General features: G+C 51.8%; 3 protein-coding genes across 3 annotated transcripts; 2 read left to right on the top strand and 1 right to left on the bottom strand.

The window, feature by feature from the left end:
• Positions 1-138: 138 nt before the first annotated feature.
• LOC310885225 (claudin-22-like) lies at positions 139-1,251 on the bottom strand (the record flags this gene model as incomplete). The annotated part of the gene is made up of 1 exon (XM_083808295.1): positions 139-1,251. The coding sequence occupies one exon, from the start codon at positions 1,249-1,251 to the stop codon at positions 559-561; it is 693 nt and encodes a 230-aa protein (XP_083664421.1). The 3' UTR covers positions 139-558.
• A 5,654-nt stretch (positions 1,252-6,905) lies between these two features.
• Positions 6,906-10,906, top strand: LOC310885220 (G protein-activated inward rectifier potassium channel 4-like). Its single transcript, XM_083808282.1, has 4 exons — positions 6,906-6,967; positions 8,360-8,592; positions 8,761-9,997; positions 10,326-10,906. Exons 2-4 carry the CDS (start codon positions 8,371-8,373, stop codon positions 10,559-10,561), a joined length of 1,695 nt encoding a protein of 564 aa, XP_083664408.1. The 5' UTR covers positions 6,906-6,967; positions 8,360-8,370; the 3' UTR covers positions 10,562-10,906.
• A 71-nt stretch (positions 10,907-10,977) lies between these two features.
• Positions 10,978-26,254, top strand: UBE4A (ubiquitination factor E4A). Its single transcript, XM_083808273.1, has 19 exons — positions 10,978-11,192; positions 11,416-11,592; positions 12,489-12,601; positions 13,241-13,393; positions 13,503-13,662; positions 14,060-14,262; positions 14,816-15,007; positions 15,987-16,320; positions 16,587-16,713; positions 17,896-18,203; positions 18,759-18,891; positions 19,821-20,008; positions 20,964-21,064; positions 21,181-21,294; positions 22,830-23,004; positions 23,144-23,324; positions 23,936-24,083; positions 24,597-24,754; positions 25,543-26,254. The coding sequence occupies exons 1-19, from the start codon at positions 11,072-11,074 to the stop codon at positions 25,679-25,681; spliced, it is 3,225 nt and encodes a 1,074-aa protein (XP_083664399.1). The 5' UTR covers positions 10,978-11,071; the 3' UTR covers positions 25,682-26,254.
• The last annotated feature ends 252 nt before the right edge of the window (positions 26,255-26,506 follow it).

Genomic DNA, 26,506 nt, shown 5'->3' with positions numbered 1-26,506 from the left:
TTTTTTTCCTAAGCTTTTTCTAGATGAACAAAATATTCAGATTGCAGCCTTGTTCCTTAAAGATCAGACCCTTCATTCCCAGTCTTCCCAATGCATTGTGTAAGATGCAGTTATATTTTAAGAGCACAGAAACATGCTGGTGATGACTGAAATAATTTATTTTGAATACATCAAAATGAAATGGACATTCACAGAATGAGCTTTTCAGCCTGGACATAGGTGTTACAATGATTACATTTCTGACTACTGGAGATTTCCAGGGAATGCTAGCAATAGCGTAATCACTGAGTATACTGCAAATGTAACCATGAACATGAAGTGCTCTTTACTGCTCTGTTTGCCTTCTTGGCTTACAGTACTAGGTTTAGTTTGCAAGTGCTGCAGAAAAAGCTTTTGCTCTTTTGAAAAAAAGGAGAAAAAAGTGAAGCAGACAGACACAGATGGGAAGGAAAAAAGGCTGCAACACTGTCTTAGGAATTAGCAAATCATCCTGTAAAATGCAAGAACATTCTGAAATTTGAACAGCCAGGAGCTGCACAGGACACAGTGCTGCAAGTCTTAGATTACCAGGTCTGCAGTTTTGGGGTGTGAGCGGTGACTCCACGGTGATATCCCAGCTGGACCTTCCATCGCTGGACGCTGCAGGCAGACTGCTGAAGGCACGTCTGGCGTTTCAGTCCTGTTTAAGCAGGTGGTGTAGATAAGCAGCAACCCACCTGCTGCAAGGAAGAATCCAGCAAACCACCCCAGGAACATTGCCTCCCCAAATTCCCAACGCGGGACAATGTTGGGAATGGTTTCATCCCAAAACTCAAGGACCGTGTTATAGGCAACCCAGGAGACTGGCGCCAAGGTCATGATCCCTGACGTGCCGAAAGCCGCTCCTCCAGCAAGCAGGAGCCATTTCTTTAGATCAGGTTTTTCTTCACATATTTTCCAGCAGTCCGAGCCCAAACTGGCGAGGAGGAATCCGAGAAGCCCCAGCCCATTGGAGAGGCACATCAGGATTCGGGACACACGCAGCTCCAGCGGCAGAGCGAGGAAGGAGTCGTGGGCTTTGCACTCCGTCGCTCCCTCCTCCTGGACTATGCAGACCTGCCAGAGCCCCATGGTCCAGATCTCCAGTTCATTTAAGTCCAAGTTGAGGTTCTTCCAGAGTGGCACGAAAGTGGTGACACAGGACGAGACCCACCCGAAGAGCGCGAGAAACATTGCACCCAGTTGGACCTTTGTGTTGCAGCTCCAAGCCATGCTAACGCTGCGTCTGTAAGCTGTGCGCCGGCTCCACTGGTGAGGCTGAGATAAGCTTAGGTGAGCAGAAGCTTTTGGTATTAACACTTTTGGAGCTGTGCATTTATGGTGTGGATTTCCATGAATGCACCGTTTCCATTGACAGCCACAGACAGAGTGCTGCTATTTGCTTCTGGTGTTCAGCGGAGTCGCATAGGGGGAAATTCAAGCTTATACCTCTAATTCCTGGGTGTGGCCACAATCATTTTTTTGTGTCTTGTTGGTTTTGTTGCGTTAAAAGAAGGCACTGCTGGCTAGGCAGGAAAAACTGGGTACAACAGGGAGCAAAGCTGTTCTGGAAAGCCAAGCATCGACCCCATGCTCCTTTCCCTCTCCCCCCACTTCCCCTCACCACTGTGCATGCAGCACTTGGTGCTTGTGCAGCCGCGCTCCCTGCATGTTCTGATGTCCTGTCCCTGCACCGCTGGTGTCAGGCCAGGGGTGGATGCTCTGGGCTGGCAGTTTCTTCGGAGAGGACATCCCCAGGTGTCCCCAGGGACGGTGGTTTGTATCTCTGCGTATAGACAGTATTGCTTCAGGGCAAACCTGGCTCACAAGCTGCAGTGGTCCTGCCTTGCCATGCTGTCCATACACAGGAGGGTTAAGTGAAAGCATGCAAATCCTCTGAGCCTCAGGAACCCTGAAGTGAGAGTCTTGGCAGAGAGCAGCTCCCAGCAAGCAGCAGCTCCTGCCCTGGCTGGGAGGGGAGAGGAGCTGCCGGCTGCTGCAGGGGACAGGGTGCCTGGAGGAGAGCACCTCTCCCCTCCTGGCAACTGCGGCATAGAGCTTTCTCAGGAATATTTAAGTCATCAACCCTCATGCTGTCCTTAAATAAATACCCAGGGAGGTCTTGAGAGCTGCCCAGGAGCTCAGTGGAGGACTGGGGCTTCCACGGAGGCCGCAGCTCTGCCGGAGGAGCAGGGGACGCTGCTGCCTGTTTGCTCAGCGCACAGGTGGAAGGCTCCCAACTGGGAAGCACTTTCACAGCGAGCAAGGTAATGATGGCATTGGTTTGGCTTGAGCGTGTTTTCTTTGAATAGTGGCTTTACAAACAGGCAGCAACAAAGCCTTATGAACTGCTGGGGGAAGAGACAGCTCTGCCCTGAGTGCGGCCACCCTGCGCTGATGGGAGCGATCGGGGAGCTGGGCTGAGCAGCCCCACGTCATGCAGGCGCTGTGAGACCCACGCATCACAGCGTGAGGTGAGCACGGTGATGTCCTGACTCCTCCTGCTTCACTGTTCTGCGGGACGTTCTCCCTTCTGCATCATGGAGGAAAGCAAGGTGCCTGCGCTCCTACTCCACTCCTCACGGTCGAGGAGACTTTTGTAAACGTAGCGGTCTTCTCTGCACTCCTCCCTCCCAGCCTGGATCTCCAGGGAGCATCTTCTCTTCGCAGCAGTGGTGCTGGGAGGGAGCCTGCCTTGTGCCCCAGGCCCCGGAGGCTGAGCTGGAAGCAGCTGCTCCTAAGAAACATTTTTCTCCTTGCTGCAGAGCCAGGCCCCGTGGGCACTCCCGGGCCTGCTCCTTCCCCAGACGCTTGCAGACGGATAGCGTGGCGCAGCCGCCCCCCCCGTGCCCTGCCGAGCGCTGTGGGCAAGGGGAGATGTCAGGAGCACTTGGCACTGCATTGCACTCAGCACCAAGGGAAACATGCTGCTGCTTGACGTGAGCATGAGGAAAGCTGCAGAGAGCAAAATGTTTCCCTTCACATTGCCTCATGGCCCAGAGGCTGCTTCAGCAGAGCCGAGCTCTGCGCGATGGCTCTCCTGCTGTGGGAGGCAGAGGTGTTGGTCCTGGAAGTCTCTGTGCTGCACCAGGACTGAACTTTACCCTCACCGTGGTGCTTCGCATCCTCAGAAAGTGCTTTGCAAACATTTGTCCTCAGAGCAGCGTTGTCGGGTCACTGGGGTTATCTGCATTTAAGTGCCAGGGGAGCTGGGACACAGAAGTAGAGCTGAGATGTCACTTTGGAAAAAGAGGACCTGCCGTGACTGAGAGAAAAGACCTTGCTGTAAAAAAGATAGGGAAAAAGTAAAAAGGAGAGACCACTTCATAAGGAAAATCCTAATTTTCTGTTGACACTCGCTTCCCATCTGTTCCTGCATGCCCAGCCCCACAAATGGGATACGAGGTCCAACTTTTAGATTCATCTTCATTGGGAGATTAGTTGACTAATCTCTCATTCATCTGTCCTCTTTGTTACCAAGGAGGATATTAGGGGTCAAGGCTAGTAAATTACTGTTCCTTCCTCATCACAGCAGCCGTGTCGGTGCTGCTGGGGCCAGGAGCCCGGTGCTGGGCACCGTGCCCGTGCAGCTAGGACACGAGGTGCTCTGGCCCTGTGACCCCAGCAGAGGCCGTGGCCACAGGACCTCCCTCCCTGCCTCTGTCCCTCCCCCTGTCCCTCCCCATGCCTCAGGCTGGCTGAGGAGGGGGCTCAGAGCCTGTGGGACTCAGCGCAGCTGGGGCTGGTGGTGCCTCCGTGCCCCACGTCTCCAGCACCAAGCCTCTGCCAATTTCCTGGAACACAACCCAAGCGAAAGAGGGGAGACCGTTTAAAAAAATAAAAGTGCAGGGTCACCAGAACCTGTTTGCTCTAGGGACGGGTAGCTTCATCTCTTGGGTACACATCCTGCTCTCCAGTGCTTGGTGCTGACTGAGGGCTGCTCTGCTGCAGCCTCCTGCCGTACCACATCCTGCACCGGGCAGTCGCCGCTGCCTTCCGCCCACCTCTCGCCCTCCTTCCTGACCGTTGCTGAAGTGCACGGGAAACTTGGGTGTCCCAAACCCCGCTGTAAGCCAGGACCTGCCTGCACGCACTGGCTCTGGACACATCCCCGCGGTCCTGCCAGTTGCAAGCTGCCTCCAGGCAATGTCTGTGGCCGGCATTTGCCCCGGCAGCCCTGCTGCACAGGCCACCGCCAGTCACACAGGGGACAGGGACAGGGGACAGGGACAGGGGACGTGCTCTGCCCCCTTCGTCCCTGCCCGCTCAGCCCCGCTGTCCCTCGCTGCCTCCCTGGGCAGGAGCTGTTGCCTGTGGGAGGTGGGGTGAGCTGAGGCCTGCAGTCACACTTAACTCCAAGGCAAGTTGTGGAGTCTTAGCTGTGCTATATTGGTAACGGTGAGACGTGTGAGGCTGGGGCTGAGCAGTTATTTATAACCTCTGTGCTACCTTTGCTATTTTTAACCATCCTGCTGTAGGGAAACAACTTTAAATACACCACAGCGGCATCCTCTGTGAGGAGTGAGCCCTCCAGGCGCGTTATCCCTGTCCTGCAGTTCTCAGGTGGTCAGGAGGCGCCGGGATCCGTCTGCCTGCAGCCCCTGCTTGCGAGGCAAACTCCAGCCCCGGCTTCTGCACGGAGCCGCGGGGCCCGGCGTGCCCACGGGCCCCGGGTGCCCAGGAAGGGCTGTGTGGGGCCACGCTGAGAGCTCCGTCCCCCGGGCGTGGGGTGAGCCTCCCCAGCACCTCGCAAAGGAAGGGACCGTGGCTTCTCCCTGCCTGCAGCCCAAGGTTTTGGACCTTCCCGCCCCTGGACCTCGCTCATCACAGGCAGATGGACAGGAGAGCAGAGGTCACGAGCGGCCGCTGGTGCTCCTGGCCTGAAACCCAGCCCTGCTCCACGCTGGGAGGCTGCGGCAGGGGGAAAGGGAAGGCCATGCCTCCGCTGCGCAGGCCAGCCCGCCGACCCCCACAGTGCATCTGCTTCTTGCCCGAGCCCTTCCGATTAAATCAACTTGAGGTATTTCTGCCCGTCACTGAGGGAGATTAATGGGTGACCTTCTTCTGGTGGAGCAGGATTGGAGGACGCTGCCGAGCTCCCCTTCCCTCCCATAAGCTCTGCTGCACAGCCAGGAGAGGATTTTCCTCCAGAACCGGTTGGAAGATGCCTGAGGGCAGACGGGACGGCACTGGGGTGGCCCAAGAGCAGCTGTAGGTGCGGGCAGAGGCTGAGGACTGCCGGCCATGCCTGCTCCTGCCCGGCGGGCGCTGTGCCTGGAGATGCGGTAGGTGTACCGGGGGCCGCAGGCGCTGCTTCCACGCAGGTCTGCATGAGCAGGGGGCTCACAGCCGCTGTCCCAAGGAGGAGAGGGGAAGGGACGGGGTGGGGGTGTGATGCTGAGGGTGTCTGCAAGGCCATCCCCTCTGTTTTGGTTTGTCCTGGGCATCACCAAGCGTTTGGAAGCGGAGCATGCGTCTGTGGTGTGTGGGCTGGGGCAGCAGCCGTGGGACGGCGGCAGGAGGTGGCAGGGCAGAGACACAGCAAGAGCCAGAGCACTGCACCTGAGGACTCTGGCAGTGAGCACTTCTCAAAGCAGGTGATGCTCAAAGGATGCGCAGAACCCAGCGCTCAGGCAGGGTCCCCTGGCAGCCCAGGGCTCCTGGCCCCATGGGTCAGAGCAATCCTGCCTCGCTGCCAGGCTTTCCAGGAACAGGACCTCCTGCAGCACTTCCCTCCAGGGAATAGGGCCGAGATGGCCGAGGTGACAAGGCAGGAGGGCTGAGGGGCAATAGGCACAGAGCAATGCTGCGTTAACCCCTCTCCTTCCCAGCCTTTTGTATTTGAGAGCTGCATGCGTGTCCATCCCTACCTGTGCAGCATCGGCTCTTGCTCCAGTGCTGAGCCACATCTCTGGGCATGCAAAATTCATGCCCGAGAGTCTCATGTGGTGTCTGTTACAGGAATTACATTTGGTTTGGGAAAAAATCTCTAAACATAATAAATTGGCAGGAGCATTTGCTGTAGCATATCAAGGGAAAACATCTTAAAATAAAGGAAGTTAATATTTCCAGAATTTCCTGACTTTATAAAGTGTCTTGCTACAGATCTGCTGCCACTATGCCTGTGGGAGCTGTGCTCTTCAAACATGTAGGCTTCTGCAGCTCCTGCTTTTCCTGCTGCAGAGGAAGGCAGAAAAGCAGAGGAACTGATCCCAGCCCCACACCAAGGGCACACAGAAGCCAGATGTCAGCTCTCAGCTGGCCACTGCTGCCCTGAGGAAGAAAATAATTAAGACAGGTGATTATTCCTGAAGTAAAGCACTCACCTCAAAGCTTGTTAGACCAATTGTTGCAGCCCAGCCCAGTGGGGATGTATGCTGAATCACAATTGTTTTTCACTTTCCCTCCTCTTTTTCCATTTTTGTTGTAAATATTCCTCTGCTCATAGGGCTTCTAGCTCCCCTACAGCCAGGACTCACTGAATCACAAAATGCAGTGCCGTTAAGCAGCGGGCAGTTCAGGAAAGCTCAGCGGACACGGGTGGGGAGCGGTGATGCCGTGTGCTGTGCAGCTCACCCACCACACGTGGCTGCTCAGCAAGGACAGCCGGGATGGGGTTTCTGCACGAAGCTCACGCACAGAGGCTTGGGACAGCCCGGAGTGTGTGTGCAGCCTGCAGCAGGATCGCTCCATTGCAGAATTTGTTTGTTTGCAACTTCTCTACGCAGCTGCTGCAAGACCCAAGCGTCTGAGCCCCAGTCCTGCTTGACAGATGACCAGATTGCCCACGCAAGGACGAAGAGGCTGAGGCAGAGGATGCTGGATGAGGCAGCAGGGCCCCTGGCCTTTCCCCTGGGGGGAAAAGCACCTGGAGCTGAGCTGGGGCAGATTCTGCTGTGAGCACCGCGAGGCTGCAGCCTGCTGACGGGGAGGGGGCTCCATCGGTCAGGTACCCCTGCACCGCCTCCCTGCTCCTGTACCCAGCTCCTTCCCGATCCCGAGTTTTGTCGCTGAATGGCCTCGCAGCAACTTTCCAGGGCCTGGAAACACGCTGTAGGTAACCGCCAGGAAGGTGCCCGTTTCACGCAGCTGCTGGGGCTGCTCAAGTGGCCTCACAGGAAGAAGCCACCTCCATCCCCGGGTGGTGCAATGCAATTAGGGCAGGTAATTGGCTTAGCCATCTGGTGCCTCCCCCGGTCCAGCTCAGCTCCATCACCTGGCGGGGGCCCCATCAGGAGATGGTGGCTCCCAGGGCCTGGGCCCCCGGCAGCTGCCCTCAGGGTGTGCTGGGTGCTCTTCCAGCCACAGCGGGTGCCCTGAGCGTAAGGCACCGCGGCGCAAGCACTCATCAGCTGTGCCACGCTGCCGGCCGTGGGACAGCCGCACTCAGAGGGGCATCCCCACTACAGCCAGGCACCTGCAGCTCAGTGGCAGCAAGACTGTGCCGAAGCCGTGGCGGAAATGCGGCTAACAGGATTACGGTCCAGGCAGGACCGGGATTAATAGGCTGCTTCCTCTGGGAGTTTCCTGGAGCTTTTTGCAGACAGGGCTCTCGCTCCAGGCCCACCGGCTGCAGCCTCCCCTCCCAGCCCTGGCGCACCCCTCTGCATCTCTCCCGCCTTTGCATCTCCCATCCCCAGCCCCACGCAGGGCTAACACCTTGCCTCCCCTTGCAGTGGCAGCTGCAGGTGAGCAGGGGGAGCAGCTCTTGCTGAGCTTCTGCTCCCATGGATGCTTCCAGCTCCCACAGACCCGTGGTGGTGGGACGAGGTGCCCCGCAGCCACCACGGTGGGGGCTTGCCCACCTTGCTGGGACATTCTGTTGCTCCGGTCTCCTCCAGGATGCTGTTTGCATTTCTAAGTAGCACTTTGGGTCACACCCAATTTGACTTTCTATGAGAAACTATATAAAAATAAATGTCAACTCTCTGAGCAAGTGGGAGGTGAGCCCCAGGCAATGTGCCGGGACTCTCTAGACGTCACTAACACAAGTGAGGGAGTGAGGGATTTGGGTTTGTTTCCCATGAATGGAACTCTGTTTCAAAACCACCTCAGGCAAGCAAGGAGCTGTCATTAGCGACAGCCCCGACCCCAGCCCCAAAGCAGCCTCGCTGCCAGGAGCCCCAGGGCCTCAGCTGCAGGATTTGTGCCGCAACACCAGCCCCGCGTGGGGCTCGGGGCTGTCCCCTCGTGGTGACCACGTGAACATCCTTCACCTGCTACAGCCCCGAGAGACTGCCGGCAGGACCCACCAGTGTTCACCCCCGACTTTGCCATCCCTGCCCAGCCTGCTGCCCGTGCATCCCGCACCCCACCTGACGCTACCCTTCTGTTCCCGCAGCGCCCTGTGCCATGGCCGCCGTGCTGACCGCCACCAGCAGCAGCACGGAGCCACAGTGGGAGCGCGGCCTCTGCACCCGCAACGGCGTGGGTGGCAGCTGGCTGCTCCGCGAGGAGTCCCGGGGCCGGAGGAACTCCATCCCACCCGCGCAGGCGCCCACCGCCAGGCACATGCTGGCCTACCTGCCGCGGCCGCCCACCGACAGCAGCCGCTACGGCACCTTCCCCCAGAAGGTAGGGCTGCGCCCCGGGCACGCCACCCGCGGGGCTCCGTGCAGGTCCCCGCTGTCCTGCGTGCGGTGTGGGGCTTCCCAGGCACGTGAGGCTCAGTGATGCTCAGTGCCTGGTGCACAGAGGATGAAGAGGGCGGTTTAACGTGGACTGGCCCCTTTCCCCTTGCAGCCCGAAGGCCCAGCCACCCCTGTGTTCCTCGCAGACGACAGCCAACAGCAAGAGGCCACCAACGCTGCTGAGAAAAGAGCCCTAGTCCCAAACGATCTCCACCCGCCCTACAGCACTGTCATCCCCGGTGAGCCAGCTCTGCTTCAGAGACAAGCAGACTCAGAGGACATTGTGCCCGCCAGGTGCTGGCCCAGCACCTCCATCAGCACCGGCGACCTGCCCAAGCACCGCCGCATGTCGCGCCATGACCCACTGCCCGTGCCATGGGACGTCTCCTCCCGCTGGTACCCGCGGCACACGCGCAGCGTGCCCACCATCCCCAGCCCCGTGCAGAGCAAAACGCCCACCCGGAGCATCGTCTCCATCCCCTCCACGGAGAAGCTGCAGACCCGGCGCTGCAAGCTCATGGAGGACGAGCGGCCGCTCAGCTTGGCAAGCAAGCAGCAGAGGCAGCGCTACGTCACCAAAGTAGGCAAGTGCCAGGTGAACTTGGGCAACATCCAGGAGAAGAAGAGGTTTCTCTCAGACATTTTCACCACTATCGTGGACCTCAAGTACCGCTGGTTCCTCTTCGTTTTCATGATGTGCTATATTGTCACCTGGGTTGTGTTTGGCACCATCTATTTCTTCGACGCATGGATAAGGGGTGACATCGACCACATCGGCGATCCAGAGTGGAAGGCATGCATCGAGAACGTGGACAATTTCATATCTGCCTTACTCTTCTCTGTGGAAAGTCAGAGGACCATTGGCTACGGCTCCAGGATCGTGACTGCCAACTGTGCCGAAGGCGTCATCCTGCTCATGGCACAGTCCATCATTGGGTCCATGATTGATGCCCTTATGGTGGGCTGCATGTTTGTCAAGATCTCCAGGCCCAAGAAGCGTGCCCAGACCTTAATCTTCAGCAAAAACTGCGTCATCTCCCACCGAGACGAGAAGCTCTGCCTGATGTTCCGCATCGGGGACCTCCGGGAGAGCCACATGGTGGACGCAAAAATAAGAGCCAAACTGATTAAATCCAGACAGACCAAAGAAGGGGAGTTCATCCCCTTGGAGCAGTCGGAGCTGAACCTGGGCTACGACACAGGGGAGGACAGGTTGTTTCTGGTGGAGCCCCAGATCATCTGCCACGTCATCAACCAGCGCAGCCCCTTCTGGGACATGTCGGCGGAGTCGCTGAGGAGGGAGCAGTTTGAGATCATCATCATCCTCGAGGGCATTGTGGAGGCCACGGGTGAGTGACAGGGGTTGGGGTGGCTCTGTCCAGCCCCGCACAAAGTGGCTGCTGTTGGGAAGCCGGCCTGGCCGCGCTGTTTGCCCCGGTGCCGCAGCCGCAGGCGGAGGTCGGGGGAACCAGGTGCAAGGGGTGGGGACCTGGGGGGGGGTGTGCAGGCGGCGTGGTGCGGAGCCCATCTCCGGGCACTTCTGGAGAGCCTGGGCCCTGCCTTCACACTCCGGGCTTCACCGCGAGCGCATCGCTGCGGGCACGGGCACAGGACCGTGAATCCTGTGGTGTCGCTCCGAGGGGCGCGTCCGAGCCTCCCCTGGGCCGTGCCCCGCAGGGATGACGTGCCAGGCCCGCACCTCGTACACCGAGGACGAGATCCTGTGGGGGTACCGCTTCGAGCCCTGCATGTGGCTGGAGAAGGGTGCCTTCCGCGTGGACTACAGCCGCTTCGAGCTCACCTTCGAGGTGCAGACCCCGGCGGCCAGCGCCAAGGCGATGCAGGAGATGGCGGAGCTGCAGCGCCGGGGCCGCGCCGCCACCGGCCTGGGCTGGGCCCCGCCGCCCGTCTGAGCGGCCCCGGGGGCGGCCCCGGCGGGGGGCGGCGGCGCTGCGGCCATCGGGCCCGGCACCCGCGGTAACGGCACCGGCACCGGCACCGGGGAGACCCCCGGCCCCCCGGCCCCCATCGCCGTGAGGGCACCGCGGGAGCACGGCGGGGGAGGGCGCGGGCGTCAAATAAACAAACAGACAAATAAATAAATATTGGAAAGCCGCCCCCGGTGGCTCGTGCATCAGTGTGTTCATCGCCGTATGCAAACGAGGTCATTAATATTCATAATGCCAGTCGGCTTGGCCACGCCCCCGCGCGTGCAGCTCCCCGCCCGCCCGCCAGGGGGCGCCGCAGCCCCGCCCGCGCCGCTCCTCGGGGGCCGCCCCGCCCCGCCCCGCCCCGCCCCGCCCCGCGCTCCCGGCGCGTGTTGATGACGTCACGCGGAGCGCGGCGCCGTGACGCGCGCGGCGGGCGCTGGAGCGGGAGCGGCGGTCCCGGGCCCGGCCCGGCCCGCCCCGCATGGCGCGGCCATGACGGACCAGGAGAACAACAACAGCATCTCCGCCAACCCCTTCGCCGCGCTCTTCAGCTCGCTGGCCGACGCCAGGCAGTTCGCCGCCGGGCAGAAGCAGCAGCCGCGGCCGCTGGCAGGTCGGGGCCGGGGCGCGGCGGGCGGGGCGGGGGCGGCCGGCGAGGGCCCGGGCGGGGCCGGGCGGGGAGCCGCGGGCCGCTGACGGGGCCGCTGACGGGGCCGCCCGGGGCCGGGGCCGCGCGTTCCTGTGTGGACGCGGCCGTTCGGGCGCTCGGGGGCGGTTCTGGAGCTCGGGGGGGGGGGGGGCAGCCCGGTGGGCAGCTCTGGGTCTCGGTGTCGCAGGCGAGGAGACCTCGGCCAGCCAGGATGACTCCGACAACAGCGTCTCCGAGAGCCTGGATGACTGTGATTACTCCGTGGCCGAGATCAGCCGCTCGTTCCGCTCCCAGCGGGAGCTGTGCGAGCAGCTCAACATCAACCACATGATCCAGAGGATCTTCCTCATCACCCTCGACAACAGTGAGTGCTCGTGCCGGGGGCTGAGCTTTCCGTGGCAGGTGTTGGCCCGTCACTGCCGTGGTTTGCTTTGTGAAGGCAACTGCGGGGCCCCAAGGGGACGGGCGCTGGTGTGCTCCCGTCTGGGCAGACCCCGGCAGGCGCGAGCCCCGCTTCAAGCAGGGAGCTCTGCTCTGCGCCTGTGCCGGTGGGAAACAGCCTGGGAGAAACGCTGGGTGGAGAGCATCTGGCCTGGAACCGTGCAGCTGGTTATCTGCAGCTGGTGTGCCCAAAGCCTTGAGCAGAGTTCCTGTGTTTGCTTTTGACTTGTAAGGATCAGAGAAAGCAACATTACACAGCTGCTGAGAGACTATTTCTGCCGCTGTCTCGTAAAAACAATCCTGAGAGTCAGCGCTTCTGAGCATCTTCAGCTGCATGGGGCCAGCAGAGGCAGCACTCGGCATTTCTGAGCTGGCCCAAGGTGGCACTGCTGGCAGCAGCATGCTGAGAAGCTTGTGCTGCTTCTGCTGAGTGCGGGCCCTCAAGGCAAGGATGTGAACAAGGGAACTCTGTGGGAGCTTCTGCTCTCGTAGTAGCCCTAAACTGTTTTTTACTTGTGATATCAGTGTAAGAGCGTGACTTCTAACAGTGTGCAGCATGACCTGTGTACTCGCAGAAGGAGCGCTGTCTTGATGAGTTCCCGAGTGGACCATGCTTTGAGCAGAAGTGTGAGAAGCCTCACAGAAGCTTGTCAGATCTACACGAAACTGGGTGGGAATGGTGGGAGAGGGGCAGGGCTTCCCTGCAGTAGCTGGTAGCAGACAGCTCTGCCACGGGCAGGATCCTGCCTGTAGGTTTCACTGCTTGCAGCTATGTTTTCTGTCAGCTTTGGGACAATAGATTATTTGTGTTTTTCTCAGGTGATCCCAGCATGAAAAGTGGAAATGGGATTCCAGTTCGTTGTGTGTATTTGGAAGAAATGGCTGCAGATCTGGATGACCAAGACTGGCTTGACATGGAAAATATTGAGCAGGTACGATTGCTGCATATCTCATTTCTCACACAGACTGATGGCTGTCCAGACAGAAATAGTGCAGCTGCTGTGAGTGATGTGCTGATAGCTCCTGATGGAACTCTTTCAAAATCCTAGTTGTGAGTGGGGAATTCAGTGTTTTCCGTTTGAGGCAGGTTGTCCTACAGCAATGGTGACAGGAAAGGAGAGCCTTTTATGCGCTTTCTGTTTTTAAAAACAAACAAAAATGCGTTTGTTTAGTTCTGTGTAGTTATCCTGACAGTTGACAACTGCCCAGTAATCGGCACAATAAGGCTTTTAGATCTTCTGTTTACTTTGGGAACAGCAATTAAATATCTTTCCTCGCAAAGTGTACGCAATGCATCCTGAGTGAAGGCTGTCTGCCAAAGCAGAGTGCGGAGCTGCTAGTTAGAGTTCCCTTAGAACTGCCATCGCTCTTGAAGGTGATTGGAGAAATTGTTAGTTTAGCACTTAACTGAGCCTGAAGATTCTCAGTCTGGTACTCTTACTTAATAAGGGTTAAAGACGGCTCTTCTGGGCAGAAATAGTTTAGCCTAAGATGATAAGGGATTTATTTTAAGTGATTTTTTTTCTCTACTGGGACTGTTTCACTTTCAGCCTATTTTTGCTTGTGCCTAGGCCCTGTTCACCCGCCTGCTGCTGCAGGAGCCTGGAAACCACCTGATTTACATGACCTCTGCCACCACACAAAACCTCTCTGCAGATCGGGATGCGGGGGAGAAACAAATTCTACGCTACCTCTATGCCTGTTTCCAGAGGGCAAGGGAAGAGGTGGGTAGAAGTTTCTGAGAAAGGAAATAACTTTGTTATCCAAAAGCTGACATTTTAGTGGAGAGAACTGGATACACGATCCCAGATCTATCTTGTCGTTTCTGTGCAGATAACCAAGGTTCCAGAGAACTTGCTGCCCTTTGCTGTGCGCTGCCGAAATCTGACTGTGTCAAATGCTCACACTGTTCTTCTGACCCCGGAGATTTATGTCAACCAGAATGTGTATGAGCAGCTGGTGGACCTGATGCTGGAGGCACTGAGAGGGGCACGTAAGTTTGACTAAACTTAATTGATGCCTTAGTCTGTAAGGTTACCGTTAGTGTTGTAAGGCTTCTTAATTTGTTCTAGCTGCATTTCTCTTTAAGTGCATTCAGCCCTCTGAATGTTTGCACTTTGCAATGTCGGTGATGGTGAGCTCTCCTGTCTCCATTGAGGAAGTGGCTGTAAAAGAGGCTCTTAATTCTTATCTCTAAGCAAGCCAGGGACATCTTAACATAGGTAAAGCCTGAGGGACGAATATTGTGGCTTGAGTGAAGCTTTGGCTCCATGCATTGTTAAAAGGAAGGTGAAAGGGAGGGCTGTGCTTGGGTAGCAGGGTGTGCATACTCTGAGCTTTGGCCGCACTGAGGATCTCTTTGTCTGTAACGGTCTTGTATCACTTGCTAGATTTTGAAGACATGACTGAGTTTCTCGAGGAGGTCATAGAAGCCTTAACAATGGATGAGGAAGTGCGGACGTTTGGGGAAGTCATGATTCCAGTGTTCGATATTTTGCTGGGCAGGATCAAGGACTTGGACCTTTGTCAGATCCTGCTGTACACTTACCTAGATATGCTCCTCTACTTCACAAAGCAGAAAGATATAGCAAAGGTATGTGTCCTAGCCTTATGAAGAGCTAGTAACTTTTGTCTTACGCGGAAACCCCACAGGTTGCAATAGTGTAATCCTAGGGGTGTTCAGTGAATGCTTCTCTAGCGTCACTCAAAGACAAGAGGTAGAAGAAGAGAAAACAGTTTGCAGGTGACAACAGGGTAGTAGATGTTGGTTATACAAAGAGACACTTCTAATGTACCTGTAACTTTCTGCTCAATGGCTGATGATTTATCCCTTGTTTATTTTTCAGTGACAGGCTGGTTGCTTCTTGTGCTCTTTTCATTTTTAGAAATTTGTTATCATTAGTGTAATTCTGATACCTGCATTGCAGTTAGACTTGTGCATACCCAAGATGATCTACTTGGTCACTCACAGATTCTGCTTACAGGGATGCATTTAGATGATCTAACCTGTTCGGTTCAAACCAAAAGTGCAGTGTAACAACTTGTGTGTACCCTTGGTCCTTTTAGTTTCTGATTTGCTGGCCTAAACCCATAGTTTTTTTTAGTGGGATTTTATATAAATGTCAGCATGTTTATCTGTTCCCTAGGTATTTGCAGGCTATATTCAGCCCAAGGATCCTAATAATGGACAGATGTATCAGAAGACTTTGTTAGGTGCCATTTTAAATATCTCCTGTTTGCTAAAGACTCCTGGTGTAGTAGAGAATCACGGCTACTTCTTGAATCCATCCCGATCCAGTCCACAAGAGATCAAGGTGCAGGAATCCAACATCCATCAGGTGGGGCTGAAGTGTAATACTGCTGCTTCCCAATGTATTTTATTAGTCTCTGGGCTTGCGGGTGAAAGTGAAAAGACTTGATGTTGGTGCTGAGTTCTTCCACTGGCTCTTTGATAGCATGTCTTGGTGGCTGAGCAAGTCACAGAACTGCTTTGGATTGTGGATTCTCCATCTGTAAAATGTAAATAGCTTTGCGTGCTTACTCAGGTTGTAACCGAAGTCTTCAAATTGATCACGTGTTTCTGCTGCTTAAGAGTGAGTCATCTGTTACCAAAGTAGTTTTCTGATTTTTGGGAAAATGGTAGGGTACTTTCAGAACAGATGCTGGTACCATAGCTTAAGATGGTATATGGAGATAATTTAACTTAGATGTTGTAAGCACTATGAAATATTTTTCAGTACCTGTCCCGTAATCGAAACATTGACTCACTAGCAGATAAAATGACAGGCAACACTCACTGTGTATTTGTAATTAAATAGCTTCCCTCCTGAGATCAGCAGTGCTGGGAGGATCTTACAGATTATTTCAGAAGATAGAACAAAGCATCACAAATCAGAACATAAGCACAGTTCTTGTTCTACAGGGAAGGATGCTCAGGTGCAGGAGTTTGTCCCAGAGAATGGGATTCCCAGCCATGTATTCTTTTAGGGTCATTGTTTCTGCCAAAAATGTGCAAAGAATTTTGCTTTTATTTCCTACTGAAACAACTTGCTCTTGGCTATGCTTTTGAGCGTGTCCCTAATTATCCTTTCTTGGTGGCCTCAGGATTTGGCCTTTTCATAACATGTCTGATGGGTGATTGATTTAGGTGTCGTGACTTTGAAAAAAAAAATCTTTAAAAAATTTTCTTTGAAAATCCTGCCTTTTAAGAGTAGGATGTAGTCTGGACCTGTGACAGCTCCAGCATTAATGACAGGACAGGCAAAAGACGCCTTTCTAACAATGACTCCTTCAAACATGCTCTGTTCCCTCTAACAGTTTATGGCCCAATTCCACGAGAAGATCTATCAGATGCTCAAGAACCTGTTGCAGTTGTCTCCAGAAACAAAGCACAGGATTTTGTCCTGGCTGGGAAACTGTCTCCATGCTAATGCAGGCCGTACCAAAATTTGGGCTAATCAGATGCCAGAGATCTTCTTCCAGATGTATGCCTCAGATGCCTTCTTCCTGAATTTGGGAGCTGCACTCCTAAAGCTGTGTCAGCCCTTCTGCAAACCAAAATCTCCTAGGCTGCTAACCTTTAATCCTACTTACTGTGCCCTAAAGGAGCTGAATGAAGAGGAAAGGAGGAGTAAGAATGTACATATGAAAGGTATGCCCAAAACCTGTGGGAGTAAATGAATTAGACGGGATCTCTTCAGTTCCCTACCTCTCCCAGCAGTGCTCTCTTGCTGTACACCAGTAAAGGGAGAGAGAAATGAAGCACTAGAGAGGAGCAAAGGAAGAACTGAATACAAATAAAACACTGCCCAGCATCACCTGCAGTCATTTCATATTATCAGTGGGAGCCATCTTGAGCACTCTTTCCTTACCGATGCTTCTGGGTAGGACTTAATGCAGAGATGTTTTTAATTCTAGGTTTAGAAAAAGAAACATGTTTGATACCTGCTGTGACTGAGCAAGAGCCAGAGTTTGCAAACAGCTACAATCTGGTGACGGAAAACCTGGTCCTAACACAATACACCCTTCACTTAGGATTTCACAGGTAATGGTTCTACAGCTGTATGAGTGTTCTTAAGGAGCTGACCTCTGAGAAGGTGTTAGATGTGCTACCAAGGCATGCACTTTGCCAGAATGATATCTGATATTCAGAAATAATGTGAATGTTAAAGCTGCAGGTAAATGATTGCTCCCAGCACTATTTTGTATCTGTATACAGTTACATAAATTTTTACTAAATACTCACAACTTAGAGTGAGACACTTGAGTTGCCAAATGCCTTTCACAGTATGTTTTGACTGACCCTTGAGCATCAGGCTGACTAATTTTGTGAAGAAATTCACTTGTGTTCAGTCAAAGCTGACAGGAGTCCATGTTATTTATAGTGTCTTAACAGCTAAGTGCTGGATTGGCATGGCTCACTCAATTCTCATACCTTCTCTGAGAGAACAGGCCTGTGTCCCCTTGCTTATCTGCTAGAGAGCTTCTGAGTAGCAGAGTACTTGCCCACTGTGAAGTGTCTGAACTGGCCCACTAAATGGATTTTAATTGAAACACAAATGCAAGGTAACTGGCTGTTTCCAGGAAACAATTTTCTGGACACCAGAATGCACTGTTTTTCTTAGTCTTCTGCAAATTGTTGCCTGGATACTATGAGGTCACTGCTGATCCAAGCCTAGTCCCCTTCTGGTTTATTATCTAAATATAGAAATAGATGAAAAAGTTATGCAAGTGGCTTGTTGCTGGGAAACTGAAAATGTCACCTCACAGGCATCTCCAGGGCTTACCCACTCCCTGACCTTGGTAATCTAACAGGGTTTGCAGCTGCGTAGTCTCATTATCTGCTCTGCTGAAGAGTGCTTCGTAGGAGCCGTTGGTTTACCAGGCTGCGTAACAGACTTCTTTGGCTCCTCAGGAGGATATCTTACCCTCCCAACCGGTGGCTTGCCTTTCTTCAAGCACTTCCCGCTGCTGGCCCCCAAGCGGATTATCTGCAGGAAATAGTTTGAATTGAAAGTACACTTGCTGCGTTGCAGCCTCCCTGCTGCTGCTCAGAGAGGGAAGCAGCACACCTGGTCAAGCTGGCAACATTTTGAAGTCTTGCACTGGCAGCTGCACAAAACATCTCTCTCAGTGTGTGGTGACTTCTGTTTCACTTAGGCAGTCTGTACTAAACTTATTTGCATCTTGTCTGGTGTCTTCCTCACCCTTTTTTTTTTTTTACTAGGTTGCATGACCAGATGGTAAAGATAAACCAAAGCCTTCACCGCCTGCAAGTAGCGTGGCGAGAAGCTCAGCAGAGTTCTAGCCCTGCTGCTGACAGCCTCAGGGAGCAGTTTGAACGCCTGATGACCATCTATCTCTCCACAAAGACAGCAATGACAGAGCCACAGATGCTGCAGAACTGCCTTAATCTGCAGGTGTCCATGGCAGTTCTTCTGGTGCAGTTGGCTATAGGAAACCAAGGGACTGAGCCTCTAGAGCTGACGTTCCCATTGCCAGGGGTGGAAAACAGTGCATTGGCCTACGTACCAGGTGAAACCACCTTTCCTGCTGCTTTGTGGCTGCTGCGCATAAGGGTCTGAATCTGACGTAATTTAAGTAGTGCTCTGTTCACATGGCCTTATTCCAGAAGATGTTCAAAGCACCTGGGTTTTCCTTTAATGTAGCTATGTGAAAGGCATTCTGTCTTTGGAAGAAAGGGTTAGAGAACAGGTAAGGAAGTGTAGCGAAGGTCAGCTACAAAATGTCAAGATCCTGCTCACTGCTGAGTTGCCAAGTTTGGCTGAATAGCACATTGATTTACTATTTTCCATGTGCATAAAAGTCTGTTGTCAGGAGATTCTCTTCTCTTGAGCAATGCGTAACATCAACAGATAGCTGCTGGGTGTTACCCTGATAATTGAAGTGAATCCAGTGCATAACAAGTTTCATAAAGCTGACTATTCTTTGTGATTGTGGTGTTCTAATACAACTACTTAGTTCTAGAAACTTTAATCAGAATCAGGGAGGTAAGCTAAGTACATGGAAGGCCAAAAAGCAGGCTGTGAGCTGCACAAGAAGGAATTAATATACAATTTCTGTTCACAGAATTCTTTGCAGATAATTTGGGCGACTTCTTCATTTTCCTGCGACGCTTTGCTGATGACATTCTGGAGACTTCTGCCGATTCTCTGGAACATATCCTTCACTTTGTTACTGTTTTCATGGGTGACGTGGAGAGGTATGTACAGCTCCAGTTGTAAGCCCTTTATGCTTTTCTGCAGAGCACCTGGGTAGAACCAAGGAAGCGGAAATTGTTAGAGATGTCTTGAGATTTAGTTTATACATCTGCAATTCGCTTTACCTCATTGAAAAAAAGTTAAATTCTGTTCATAGGAGTCACAAGAAATTTCCTGAAGGACTTGGGTTTCACATGCGGCACAAATAGGATTGTGTCTAAAAACTTGATGCGTCATACTACGCAGGAGCTTAGGCAGGTAGAACGAGGTACCAGTGAACAGTAAGTGAGGAAAGTGAGGAGCAGGTGGAGATTCACTTACTAGGGAGCTTTTTGTATATATACTGTTCCCACTAATCTGGGCTGGCCCTGGAAGATCTGAGTTGTAGTTCATCTTGGCAGTAACCCACAGCCTGACCTTGGGCAGGCTGTTCAGCTTCTGCCCCACCGGTGCAGTAGAGAATTATGCCCTCACCTTGCTCAGTATCCAGTCATACACCGGAAAGCAAGCTCAGCAGGCAAGGGACTTTGGACTTTCAGAATAAATAGGAAACAAGTCATTGGACAATAAGTACAAAGCTGGGCTGACAAGTCATGTTTGCTCAGGGAAGCTACAGCTGACAAGCAAGCATGGCTTGCCAGCAGTACGCCCTGCCAGAATTCTGTTCTGTGAGGGATGGAAGCAACAGCTTTGATATTTCCCGTACCTGTTCCCCTTTCTGTCTGAGATTTAATTATGAGTGCTGACTGCCTGCATTCTTCCTGTGGCTCAGAGCAGCTCAATGCCAGCATCAGTTTTACAAATAGTTTGCAACAACTGGCTGTTCCTGTATGGATGGGCACAGCTCCTGGAGCATTTTCTGTACAGTTAAGTCCCCTCTGCGGCCCTCATGCCATGCTGAATTTGCATATTTTTTTTTTTTCTCTTGCAGAATGAAAAATCCTCATCTGCGAGCCAAGCTGGCAGAAGTGCTGGAAGCTGTGATGCCTCATTTAGATCAGGTCCAAAATCCACTTGTCTCCAGTGTGTTTCATCGCAAACGAGTATTCTGCTCTTACCAGAATGCTGCCCATCTTGCTGAGGCACTTATTAAAGTCTTTGTGGATATCGAGTTTACTGGTAGGTGTGAAAGGGGAAGAGGTGTCTTCCTTCTGTAAAATCTGTAGTGGGATGTCTTTGAGTTGTGAAGTACTTCAGTAAAAACAGATGAATCTTTATGTTGTGTTAAATTGCTCAATTGTTTTAGACAGAAAGCATTCCAGCAAAGCATTGGTCTTTCCAAACTTCTGACTTGTGCGGGACTACATAGCTAAAAAATGTAACCCTCAGAGCACAAGCTTTTCAGCAAAGTAATGCTTATAATTACCCATCCTCTTATACTCTGTGGGATTTGTTGTGCTGCTTTGAAATCAGTGTCAGATCTGACTTCTCAAGGAGCTGGTTTTCTAATCCTGTGAGAGCAATAGGCAAAGCATGCTGTTAGAGGAAATGTATATATGGTGTGCATGCTATTGGAACTTCCTGTTCTTTGAAATGGGAGATTTGCTCAAGAGCTAGAGGAGCTGCCCTTCTCACCTGTCCGCAGGCATATGGGCTGCTGCTGTAACACTGGCCTCCTGCTTGGGATGCTGCCAGGCACACTGAGTGTCCATTGGCACTACATCCTGCTATTATAAAAGCATCCTGATAGCTACTGAGGTGATCTTTTTTTTAAAAAACCAAAAAAAAAGCCATGGCCCCGGCAGCTGCACGTCTCCCCTGGCTATTGTTCCACAGGACTTGCTTGCCATGCTCTGTGGATGCTTAGTGCTAGTATGGTCATGGCAGTGCTCACATTCACTAGAAACTGCTGAACTTTTTTGTTGAGGAAGCAACAGTGAAAATTGTGCCCTGACTGCTTGCTGGCTGTTGATGCATTCAGTGCCCCAGCTGTGTGCACTGGGAGGTCAGCGTTTTAGCTTTCTGAAGAAAATGTAGCCTGCTCCCACGCAGTGCTAAACAAACATTGGAAAGGAATTTAAAATCCTTCTCTGTGCCCACAGCTGATTTGCAATGCTCTTCTGCTTGTGTCTAGGTGACCCACATCAGTTTGAACAGAAATTTAATTACCGACGTCCAATGTACCCCATTCTGAGATACATGTGGGGCACAGATTCATACCGACAAAGCATAAAGGTAAGGCAAGAGGCATACATGTAAGCATGTGTATCTAGCTCCTAATGCAGTATATGGATTTGCGTCCTACAGTCTGGAGTGTGCCAGAGCATTAACTGTTTTGTTGTTGTTTGCAGGCTTTGGCTGATTATGCCTCAGAGAACCTAGAGGCAATGAATCCCCCTCTCTTCTTGCGCTTCCTTAATTTGCTCATGAATGATGCCATTTTCCTGTTGGATGAAGCCATACAGGTAGGGCTTACTACGTGTGCTGCAGGCATCATGTAGGAACCAGTTCTCACTCACTTGAAGATAGCTTGTTACAATATTGACTCTATCTCTAGAACAGCATTCATGTACTCAATTCTTTGGATGAATCCTTGCAGTAGACACTTGCTAGGAAACTCAGCTGAGCCAGTTCATAATGTTAAAAGCATCAAGGCTGGTGTTGCAAATGCCTTGGAAGAAGGGGTTACAGCGGCAAGTATGATGGGGACGTGATGATGGGACAATGCACAGAGGGCACTTTCTTCCTTTCCTCTTCGTCTTGGGAGGCAGGTCAGAGCAAAAGAGCTGGTTTTTTTGATTGAGAAGCAAGTGCTAGCAGAGTTGGAAGGAAATCTGCCTGTTGCTAATCTGGATGCAGCCAGGCTTTAAACAAGTTCTGCAGTTTATGATTATCAAATCCTCTTGGCCTTTCCACTGGTGGCATATCCTAACAAAGGCCTTTTGTCTCTAGGCGGTTTTCCTTTGGGTTTACAGGGCAAGTTCCAGCTGCACTTGTGTCCCTGGTGTGTGGTGGCTGTCTCACTACACCCTTTGTGGCTGCTTGTTGCTACTAGAAAGGGCTTTTGTGTGGAGTTTTTACCTGTGGCAGAACAGATTGTCTGGAGGCTGTCAGATCAGGCAGGTGATATGGATATTACGGATGTGGCTTTGAATGTTTTTGGACTTCCTATCATTTGTCAATATGAACATTCTGAGTTTTGTTAAAGGTATGCAGCTGTGACCCTTTTCAAATACTCTATACCTTTTTCTTCCTGAATGGGCCCCTGTCAGAGTGGACAAGGTAGTAGCTGAGGTCTTACCATTAAGTTGCACAGGGCAGTGAGAATACAAAAGCATTATAACACAAGTGAACTTTTATTTATAGCTTCCTAGTTTTGGAATCTTAATTAACTCATGGTATTCCAGTCTTGAAAAATAGACTTTGGTTTTTCTACCTCTGTCTCACCTGAGATAAGGCAGATCAGCAGTGGGACTTGTTGCTTTCTGTTAACATTACCTAGATGTGTTAAACTGGAATTAGCCGTAGGAAAGTATGTGAGATTATACTGATTCACCAGAGGAGATAGTCTGGAAAGTGGATGCTCTCTATGCTTAGCACCCAAAGCTGTGGTGAACATCTACGATGACTTTTTTTTTCTTTTCTTGGTTCAGAAAACTTCTTTTTCTGTCTGTGCTGGTAGGTTGCAGACTGAAGGTACTGTGTATGAGGAGCAACCTCAACTTCTTTAATCAATACTCATTACAGACATTTTGTTTTTGAACACCTCCCTGATAATGCTCTTGGTCATTGAGGGAGCAGTCTAGGTTAGCTTTTGTAGCCTATTTACCTGCCTATTCTCCCGAGGCTGCTGTAGGAGACACCTTACTTGTTTCTCTAACAAGCACGTGCCTCTTCTATGTCCTGAGGGGATTGCCTGGCTGAAAGGAAAGCATTCTACTTAATAAAGCTGTGTACTCAGACTGCTGCTCCCATGCTCTTCCCTGCTGTGTCTTTACAGTACCTAAGTAAGATTAAAGTTCAGCAGATAGAGAAGGACCGTGGTGAGTGGGACAGCCTGTCCCAGGAGGCTCGGCGGGAGAAGGAGTCAAGCCTGCAGATGTTTGGTCAGCTGGCTCGCTTCCATAACATCATGTCCAATGAAACCATCGGTACTCTGGCCTTCCTAACATCAGGTAGGGAGAGCAAATCCTGTCCACTGGGACCTGTAGAACAGCATTGCCTGGGAATCGGGGGGGCCTAATTCAGTTTAAGGATTGTCAGAGAGGGACTGGGTTACTGTGAAGCTCAGGGAACTATTGGTTTCTGTTCCAGAAATTAAGTCCCTGTTTGTGCATCCTTTTCTTGCTGAGCGCATCATCTCCATGCTAAACTATTTCCTGCAACACCTGGTTGGCCCTAAAATGGGAGCTTTGAAAGTCAAGGATTTCAGCGAGTTTGACTTCAAACCGCAACAGCTAGTTTCTGACATCTGTACGATCTACCTGAACCTTGGGTATGTGACAAGGGAGAGCTGGAGGTGGGATGTCAGGAGGTGCTTGTGGAGAATGGCAGCCTTTGGGTACTTGGACTTGAGACTCATAATAGGGTGTAAACAGGATTTTGTCTTCTGTTGGACACTGCCTGGAATGAAGTGGAAATCTAATTTGGCCTAAAGTGGGACTTGCTGTGACATGCACACCAAAGTTTGCACTGGGATGAGAACTGTAGCTGGAGTCAGGTGAACATCTGGAGCAGCAGAGCTCTGTAGCCTCCTTTGCCACAAGGTGGGAGTGTTTTCCAGCAAGAACTACGTTAACAGAGGTCCTTAACGAACCTTTCAGAAGTGCAGTGTGCTCATTTGTAATAATTTCTAAATTACGCAGGGAAGTCAGCTGCAACTTGGTAGGAATGGAAGTTGAGCATAATAGCAGTTAAATTTGTAAATTGGGTCTCTCTGGAGAAGACCTAGGAAAACTGCTTGCTTACAGTCAAGCTTTTCTCTAGTTTTCATGTCTCTTGAGTTCTTTGCTGTCACAATGCAACTGTTGGGGGGACTGTGTTTTGTGTGTTTTGCAGCCTGATAAATAAGAATTCTTAAACTCTTGTTCAACTTTTGTGGTTCAGGGATGAAGAAAACTTCTGTGCCACTGTACCCAAGGATGGACGTTCCTATTCACCAACACTCTTTGCCCAGACAGTAAGGGTTCTGAAGAAAATCAATAAGCCTGGCAATATGATAGTGGCTTTCAGTAACCTGGCTGAGAGGATCAAGGTGAGAGGTGGAGTGAATAAAAACCAAAAAGAAGAAATGCAGTTGGTATCCTTTTCCATCACTGCATCTTTGCTGTGAAGCTGCAGTTCTGGGGAATGGTGCTTGATATGAGGCACCAGGTTGGGCAGCTGAGAAGGCTCCTTTCTGGTGTGCACCTGTAAATGTTTTAGACAATTCAAGAACTGGATGCTACAGATGAATAAGCATGCAGGGTGAAAAACGAAATGCGTGGCTTACGGCAAGGCCTGTGCTTCCTGACTACCAGTGTGTTAATTTCCAGTAGGAAATAAGTGTGTTAGACTGGGCTCTCAGACCTGATCTACATTTTTGCATGTTTCAAGTGACCCTGTTACATAGCCATTGCCTTGACCAGCTGTGATGTTTTTATGTTCCAGTGAGGCTTTTTTTCAGTCATGGTGATGCCTCACTACTAGTTAGGAGCAAACCTCTTTTTAAACAAAGTGGAACAGCACTGAGAAATCATGTGTTTTAAAAGCTGTGTGTGCTTGCCAGTCTCTTGCAGACCGTCAGCAGCAAGAAGAAGAGACGTATGCAGATGCCTGTGATGAGTTCCTGGATCCTATCATGAGCACTCTGATGTCTGACCCGGTAATACTGCCATCGTCCCGCGTCACCGTGGATAGGTCAACCATAGCCCGGCACCTGCTCAGGTATGAAACACAGGCTTAACTGCGTCCTTGGTTCAGGTTAAGCTTCCTTTGGCACTGACTGTTCTTTATGTGCCAATGATGTGTGCTTTTCCAGGGCGGAAGCTTGGGATGGGGTGGGTACACATCTGCAGTCTCCTTCACTCCCCAATTTACCAGCTTGCTGTGAAGTCCAGGGCTTTAATGATTCTGTGTTCAGAATCACCTGTAACCTGGTCTCAAATGTGGCTTTTCTGAAATAAATTCCAGACATGATTAAAAGCGTTTAACGTGTTTTTTCTGACTTTAGCCCAGAGATGGAAGTACAGAACAGATTATGCACATGCTGCCTTTAGTGAGGGACAGTTTGGTTATTGGATGCAGATATTTATACATCACTCTTGTCTGGATTTTTCACTAAACGTATCTAAAGTTTTGGATTACAATGAATACAAAAGAGTGCCTTTTATTGCCTAAAGCTGTAGAAGATTTCAGTGTTTTGTAAGAGATGATGTGCTGACCTTGTTGAATGTGGTGTGGTTTGTTTGTTCACTTTCTTCCAACATGTCCCATGCTCCTCGTTCATCCTTGCTGTCCTGGGCCCTACAAATGAAGTGGCCTGTGTGCATCTGCAGCTAATACTTTTGGGGGATATATATCACTTATCTGATGTTATCCAGCAACACCTGGTCTCAGTGTTGGCTGATGAAGTTCACTTAATTAGCAGGAAGATCATGCCAGTCCTCCTAGCCTTACTACTTTTATTCTAGCAAGGAGACTGTCAAAGTAATCTCCTCACTGCTCTCTTTCAGTGATCAGACGGATCCTTTTAATCGGAGCCCCCTCACTATGGACCAGATTAGACCAAACACGGAGCTGAAAGAAAAGATCCAGCAATGGCTTGCGGAGAGGAAAAAGCAGAAGGAGGACTTAGAGGACACACTGAATTGAGAACCAAGTTCTACATCCCCAGACGTGCAATCGTTGGCAAGACGAACGTCTTGTAAGGGTGGTGGCGGGTGCTCCAGAGCATCTGTGAAACTTGCCACATGAATGAAGAGTGCATCCAGTGCATTGCACCACATCTTGAATCTCTCCTAGCACCTTCTTTTATCCCTTATTCTGTCTTTCCTTTCAAGACTTACTGTTTAATACTAAAACTTTCTACTGCACTACAGCTTCCTAGCCTCTGCATCTTGGGAAGATTCAGCCTCTTCTGATTGTCCTGGTGCCCTGTCCCTGTATTAATTGCTGTTTGTTGGCTGTTTCTAACGGCCGTGTTACCTTTCCTTTGCTACCCCACCCTCTATTCTGTTGCTGTTGACTCCCAAGTTGTTTAGACTATGTAATCATGTTTAATGTGAAAAGGATGCCTTTGCATCTGCAGCAGCTCTCAAGTGTAGATGTTGGAACGGACTGAAACGGACAGTTCTGCGGATTTGGACAGGCTGACTGTGTGCCGGGGTTTCTTCTTCAAATGATACACGGGAATAAGGGGTGATGAAATGCAATACTTTGCTTACAGCCGCCTGCGGAGGTCTAGTAGCTAATGGAGCTCCTTCAGCGGGAGAAGGGAGGCCCGCGTTGTTTGGGCTGCGGGGAGGGGGGCGCGGCGGCTGGGGCTCTTTCCTGCCGCTGGGTGCGAGCAGCCGCTGGCTCAGAGCGGCGCAGGAGCCGCGCTGCCTCCCTCGGCAGGCCGTGTACGCGCCCCCGAGGCTCGCTGTAACCCCCCCGCCTTCAGGCCGCCCCTCGCCCCTTCCTCCCCTCGCCGCGCTG

The sequence above is a fragment of the Anser anser genome (assembly GCF_964211835.1).
Source record: "Anser anser genome assembly, chromosome: 22".
Taxonomy (NCBI): Eukaryota; Metazoa; Chordata; class Aves; order Anseriformes; family Anatidae; genus Anser; species Anser anser.
The sequence above is the reverse complement of the archived record's forward strand: the minus strand, read 5'-3'. Positions and strand labels throughout refer to the sequence as shown.

Coding starts and splice junctions, on each gene's coding strand:
- UBE4A (XM_083808273.1), top strand. CDS start 11,072: ATGACGGACCAGGAGAACAACAACAGCATCTCCGCCAACCCCTTCGCC. Junction 18,204..18,758: donor TGCATTGGCCTACGTACCAG/GTGAAACCACCT, acceptor TTCTGTTCACAG/AATTCTTTGCAGATAATTTG. Junction 24,755..25,542: donor ATAGCCCGGCACCTGCTCAG/GTATGAAACACA, acceptor GCTCTCTTTCAG/TGATCAGACGGATCCTTTTA.
- LOC310885220 (XM_083808282.1), top strand. CDS start 8,371: ATGGCCGCCGTGCTGACCGCCACCAGCAGCAGCACGGAGCCACAGTGG. Junction 8,593..8,760: donor ACGGCACCTTCCCCCAGAAG/GTAGGGCTGCGC, acceptor TTCCCCTTGCAG/CCCGAAGGCCCAGCCACCCC. Junction 9,998..10,325: donor GGGCATTGTGGAGGCCACGG/GTGAGTGACAGG, acceptor CGTGCCCCGCAG/GGATGACGTGCCAGGCCCGC.